The following is a 6,808-nucleotide window of genomic DNA, read 5'->3' as shown; positions in this document are numbered from 1 at the left end:
GCAATTCCATCTCTGGCATCATTAGAATTTTCCCCAGAGAATGTAAGACCTCTGCCAAAAGCACAACCTAGGAAAGAAATACTCACTAGATCAAAGAGAATGTATGCAGAAATTCTTACAGATACTCCAGTAAAACAGCGACTTATGGCTGAAAAAGAAGTTAGTTCTAAAAAGAGAAAGTCTAATACTTCCACATCAACAAGCAAAAAAAAAAACATTAAAGGTGAATTAAAATGGAATTGATGTAATTTTTTGCATTAAAAAAAATTTATTTTTAAACAAAATATTATTGTGTTTTTATATCCTAAAAACAGAAAAAAACAGAACTTAAATATCCTAAATACTCCTCTTGTCTTTTTTTAAACTTAATTGTTTTTTATTTGACCAAGAGAACATTTTTTTTTCAAAAACAGTTTTTAGTTTACTAAACAAGTCAGGCATATGTGAAGTCTAACATAATAAATGTATTGCAACTCAAGGAAAATACTACTTTCTTTTATTGTAATTATAAAATTTTTGTTGCCAAATAGAAATTAAAGATTGACTAGTAATTTTTCTGTGAACTCTACAAGGCTTATTCTTTTAAAGTAATGTGTTGCAACTTGCCCCGCTCACTGTTGCAACTTGCCCCGACGCGGGGTAAGTTGCAACATTTTTTTTTTCATTTTTGTTTCACTATTGCGGAATAACTAAGTTTTATATTATATTTATCAATGTAGGATTAACATGTCACTAAGATCTATTTTATAACCCTGAAAAAAAAATTTCAAAAATAGTAAAGTTTAAGGAGATAAATGCAGTTTTATTAATTTTGTTGCAACTAGCCCCGGTCTCCCCTACGCAAATATACAATGCCATTCCGGATAGTAAAGAAAATCTGATCAATACTAAAAATGATTTAAATCTAAAACGAGATCTAGTTATCCCTATGTAGACCTAAAACGAAAATCAGTTTATAAAGACAATTTTGAATCGTTATTTCGTACCATTACCAAAACGGAAGCTAAAGTAAATCGTGCTAAATCTGGAAATAAGACAGATGTAATTAATACAGAATTAAATAAATTGGCTAAAGATGTGTTTAAATTAGTTGGCAAAAAATATATTTGTATTGCGTTAGTACCATTACCTCCTGATAAGATGCTTGTTGCTTGTAACCGTGTAATTGAAGATAAATACCATGATAAAATAAAATATAAAATAATAAATAGCCCATATATTCAAAAAGCATATTCCCATAATCAGGAAATTCACTTTGTCTTTCTTCCTAGTGGCAGTACAGAATGTGCACATGCAGAGATGTATTGTTTGCAATGGCTTTTTGATCATAAAGAATCAATTGAAATTTCAAACATAAAAGAAATATCGTTTTCAACTTCGAAAATACCTTGTTTGTTGTGTCATACTTTGTTGGTCGAATTTTAAAAATCTTACATGCCTAATCTCATTTTTGATGAGAATCATGGAAACTTATCTACAAAATGGTCTTGTAAAAATTTTACATTTTTAACAAATGAAATGTATTTCAAACTTTATTTCAATTTAATTAAAGAATATTCACCTTATTTCGAACGTGGTGAAAATGGATACTACAATTTTAGTCCTTACAACTTCATTAAAAATGTAATCGATGGTAATGATATAGAGATATTAACTTCTCAGTTTAACCAAGCGATGAACCTACACACACCTACCAAGCCATCTGATTTTTCTGATGAGGAGATTTTAAAAACTAAGAAAGAACCTTTATGTATTTCTGTAATGTAAGTGTAACATAATTTACATAACTAGTTATTTAACTTAGTTATTTTGAAAATCATAGTTTTTTAACGAGGTGTTTACATATAAAAATTTCATCAAATTTTTTGTTTTAGTAAAGAAAAGAACTGTATAGAAAATGAAGAATCAAATTATCACTATACAGTAGAAAATGACAAGGAAGAAAACAAAGATAGTAAAGCATGTGAAGATGACATAGAATTTTCAGGAGATGTGAATAAATTGTTATGTAATTATGAAATGTAAGTATACTTACAAATCTTTTAATGAGTTGAAATGTTATAAATTGTTAAAATGTTATGTTGATTTAGTTTACTCTGTTTTAGTAAAGAAATAAATTTTACAGAAAACGAAGACGGAAATAGTAAAGCATGCGAAAATGAGGACTAACTGGTGAGTTGGAGAGTCTGGCTGCGCAGTAGCTATCGGAATTGTAGTTGTAGCAATTATATATTTTTGAATATTATTGTTCCTCTTTTTATTGATTTTTTTTTTACTTTTAAGTATATCTTTCCTAAAAATTCCTCGATTTTAATATTCTAATAACTTTTCCTTTTAAAAATTTTTCCTTTTTCTTCTCTTTATTCTTTTGTTTATTTTATTGTTAATATTATTATTATATTTTATATTTATATTTTAATTATTTTGTTAATATTATTATTACTATTAATTTTATTTTTGTTATAATTACTGTTATTAACATTATTATTGTCTCACGTTTTTAATGATACACAAAAACACAGGACAATGCAGAAAATAAATAAAACTTAAACATTATTAATTTTATTTTTGTTATAATTACTGTTATTATTATTATTATTATTGTCTCACGTTTTTAATGATACACAAAAACACAGGACAATGCAGAAAATTAACAAAACTTAAAAATTATTCTTTATATTTTCTTTCAATAACGGATCTTTTTCATTATTATTTTCCATTTTCAAATTTTTTTTCTTTTATTTGGGGTAGATGAGGCTCCTTAGCTGTGATGAAGGCAACTTATCTAGGAGAAGGAAAACTCTGATATAAAATCCCCACGTTAAAGTGGTCTGGGTAGGAAGAGCTCATTAACCTTGGCTGGTAATCTTCCTAGTGATAGTGTCACGATAAAAATACTCAGTCCTGTTCTGTAAAATAGGTTAATTTCGGAAGAGCATCCAGTTGTAAAAATTTGCTCCAAACCTTTCAATATATAATTTTTATTAAATAAAAGATATTATGAAAAAAACTTTAAAAAAAAAAACCTTGTCATTTAATCATAATCATTAACAATGTGTTTGTTGACACATACCATCTCTTAAAGGCCAATAATATGACCTTGATGCATGAATCTTATTTGAAAGTCTAAAACAATATTTTCATTAACTAGTCCGATCCATGGACAGGGACGGATCCATAGGGGGACGAGGGGTGGCGGGATGGGGCAATTGGATCAATGGTCCCCCTTACATGATTTAAAAAAAATTATAAGTGTGGTTAAGACTATAAGACTGATATACAAACAAAAATTAACAAAAAAGTTTTATGATTTAAGGAAATTGCCGAAAAAATCTGAAAATCGACCACCCTACCCCACCCCCCCACCGCTTACTAAATGGTCTGGATCCGCCTTTGTCAATTGCGTATCTTGCTCCATTTTACTTAAAGTTTTCATGTTTGACTCTTGATAACTAGTAGAAAAACTAGTTCTTATGATTTCATTTTTGCAGAAATCAAACATGCAGATGCCGTACGTATATGGTTGTTTGTTGTTCTATGAAGGCTAGCAATTGGAGTTAATCTTTTCACAGTCCATTAATACCATCACAGGGTGATTTACCGTCACTTGTTGCAAAGAGGGACTTTGTACATTTTATAGAAAAATCCTGTTCATGGTGGCATATATTTATGAGCTGTTAGCAGTTTTTAGAGTTTCACACCCACCTAAAAAATAATGAATAGTTTCTATTTACTGAGTAATTATGATTTTAAAATGCTCAATTGTTAACTTTATCACATGGTATACCGTGTCTACATCATGCAGTATGTTATCAGAGATAAAACATTGAATCGCATTTGGGGACATTGTTTACTTTGTAATGCACAACTGTTGGATGGAATGATGCTTGAATTTTATTCCTGTGAAACTTTGTGTTTTGTCTTGTACAATAAATTCACAAATTTCTGAATAAATATAGTGGACCGAAAATTATAGTGAACTGAAAAAATATAGTGGTTACAGTACGACCTAGCTCATTTTTTAATTTTATTAAATAAGCAGCTTGACTATTTGCAATGTAAGAATTAACAGTAAGTTTTTGTCAACTATTTATCACAGTACAAATGAAGCTGCTTGTGGTTTCAGTTAGACTTACTAGTTCAGATCGGTCTATTGTCTGACCCCTCCAAAGGGTTCTAGAGGAACTTCAACCTCAATTACAGCCATAGATAATATACTGACCAACTCATTTTTAGACATATGTTTAAAAACAGGAATATTTAAAATTGATATATCAGACCACTTTCCAATATTCTTCTCACTTACACAAAACTCTTCCTCATTAAATAATTCAAAAATTAAAACATATAAAAAAAAATTAACAAATCTTCGATTCACAAATTTAAAGAAACTTTATCAAAAACAAATTGGTCAAATGTTTATCAACAATGCAACCGAGGACAAATACTGCTTATAATATATTTATTGATATTTTTCTTGAGCACTACAATAAACACTTTTCAATTATTGAAAAAGAAGTAAAAGTTAAATATTTGAAATGTCCATGGATAACTAACGGAATAAAGAAATCGTCAAAGAAAAAACAAAAACTATACATTAAATATTTAAAAAATAGAAACGAAAAAAATCTTACTGTCTATAAACAATACAAAAACCTTTTTGAAAAAATTAAAAATAAATCAAAAAAAATCTATTATTCTAAACAATTACAAAAACACAATGATAGCATTAAAAAAACATGGGAAATTATGAACGATATTATCGGAAAAACCAAAACTAAATCCGAAATGTTACCCTCTAGAATTGCGGAAAATGGAACTTATTAAATTTCTCCGAGAAATTTAATAAGTTTTTTGTAAATATCGGTCCTAACCTGGCATCCAAGATAAACAACTCGAACAATTCATTTAATAACTATTTTACTGACCATACTAGTTCATTTTCTGAGAGTGACCTAAAATTGGAGGAATTTGAAGAAGCAAAAAAATCAATCAGAAAGAACAAAGCTCCGGGCATCGATGACATTTCCAGCAATGTAGTATATGATATCTTATCCATTGTAGCAGATCCTTTATTTAATGTTTTCAAGTCATCAATTAGAACTGGAGTTGTTCCGAACAAATTAAAAATTGCGAAGATTTTACCTGTATTTAAAACTGGAGACACGGCATTGCTAACCAATTATAGACCTATCTCAATTCTTCCAGTGTTTTCCAAACTCCTGGAAAGAATAATGTACAACCGACTTTATAAATATTTAGCAGACAATAAAATTCTAAGTGAATGTCAATACGGCTTTCAAACTAATCGTTCTACGGAACATGCAACCTTAGACCTAATGGACAACATTAGCTTGTCATTTGATAAAGGAAAATTTGTATTGGGAGTTTTTATCGATCTTACAAAAGCTTTCGATACTGTCAGCCATAAAATTCTGCTCGAAATAATGAGAAAATACGGTATAAAAAATCAAACTAATAAATGGTTCACTAATTATTTAAATAACAGGCAACAATGTGTTATTATAGACGGTATCAGAAATACGGAGTTATTAAAAATCAAATGCGGTGTCCGTCAGGGATCTATTCTTGCACCTTTATTATTCCTTATCTACATTAACGATCTTCCTAAAGCCTCTACAAATCTCGATTGTATAATGTTTGCAGATGATACCAATCTGTTCTATTCATCTACCTCTATCAATGACCTCTTTGATAAAGTCAACTTTGAACTTCAAAATCTTAAAACATGGTTCAGTGCAAACAAGTTATCATTAAACGCGCAAAAAACTAAATATATTTTATTTCACTCAAAGAAACAGAAGAACTAACTACCATCAATTCTACCGACACTAAGTATTAACTACAAAAAAATTGAAAGAACCCAAACAATTAAATTTCTTGGTGTGATTATTGACGAAAATGTTTCATGGACAGCACATATAAATGCCATCAACACTAAAATATCTAAAAGTATTAGTATACTTTTTAAAGCTAGACCATTTTTATCGCAAAAAAACCTAAAACTTCTTTACTTTTCCTTTATACATAGTTATCTCACATATGCCAACATAGCCTGGGGAAGCACACACAAGACAAAATTAATATCTCTTTATCGACGACAAAAACATGCTTCTAGAATAATACATCATAAAAACAAACTGACCCACGCTAAACCCCTATTAAAAGAAATGAAAGCACTAAACATTTACCAAATTAATATCTACGCTAACATTTTGTTCATGCTTAAATACAAACTAGGATTAGTTCCAAACCGATTCACAGGAAACTTTTTTCAATCTAATATCAACAAATTTAACACAAGAGCAACTGGTAACTTTATTGTACCCCTGAATAAAAAAAAAAGTTCTCAATTTTCTATTTCTTATCGTGGCCCATATTTATTCAACAAATTAATTCCGAATTATACCTCGATTTCTCTCCCAGGCAATATAACTTCTTTAAAGTCGAAACTCAAAAATCATGTTCTTAATTTGGATTTAATTACCTAGAAATGTTCTAGTTCTGATGGTAAATCAAAATTTACGCTCAACTTAAAATAATCAGCAATCAAATACATATGGAAAATGTAAATTTTTGTTTAATAAATAAAGCTAGTATTATTATTATAAACCTCAACACTAACACAAAACATAGTTCAATTAAAAAGAAAAGAAAAAAAAGTTTGCAATAATAACATGTAAAACATTTCTTTAATGAGAATCACATTGTTTATATGTGTGCTGTACGCAATACCTTAAGGTTCTCGATGATAAGACTAATCTCAACCTTCTACGAGTTCCCTACA

At 29.0% G+C, this 6,808-nt stretch overlaps 1 protein-coding gene across 1 annotated transcript; it reads left to right on the top strand.

The window, feature by feature from the left end:
* Positions 1–1,434: 1,434 nt before the first annotated feature.
* Positions 1,435–2,260, top strand: LOC136082750 (uncharacterized). The gene is made up of 3 exons (XM_065802173.1): positions 1,435–1,763; positions 1,875–2,021; positions 2,106–2,260. Exons 1-3 carry the CDS (start codon positions 1,435–1,437, stop codon positions 2,167–2,169), a joined length of 540 nt encoding a protein of 179 aa, XP_065658245.1. The 3' UTR covers positions 2,170–2,260.
* The last annotated feature ends 4,548 nt before the right edge of the window (positions 2,261–6,808 follow it).

The sequence above is a fragment of the Hydra vulgaris genome, chromosome 07 (genome assembly GCF_038396675.1).
Source record: "Hydra vulgaris chromosome 07, alternate assembly HydraT2T_AEP".
Lineage (NCBI taxonomy): Eukaryota > Metazoa > Cnidaria > Hydrozoa > Anthoathecata > Hydridae > Hydra > Hydra vulgaris.
Note: the sequence above shows the minus strand (reverse complement) of the source record. Positions and strands in the feature narration are given on the sequence as shown.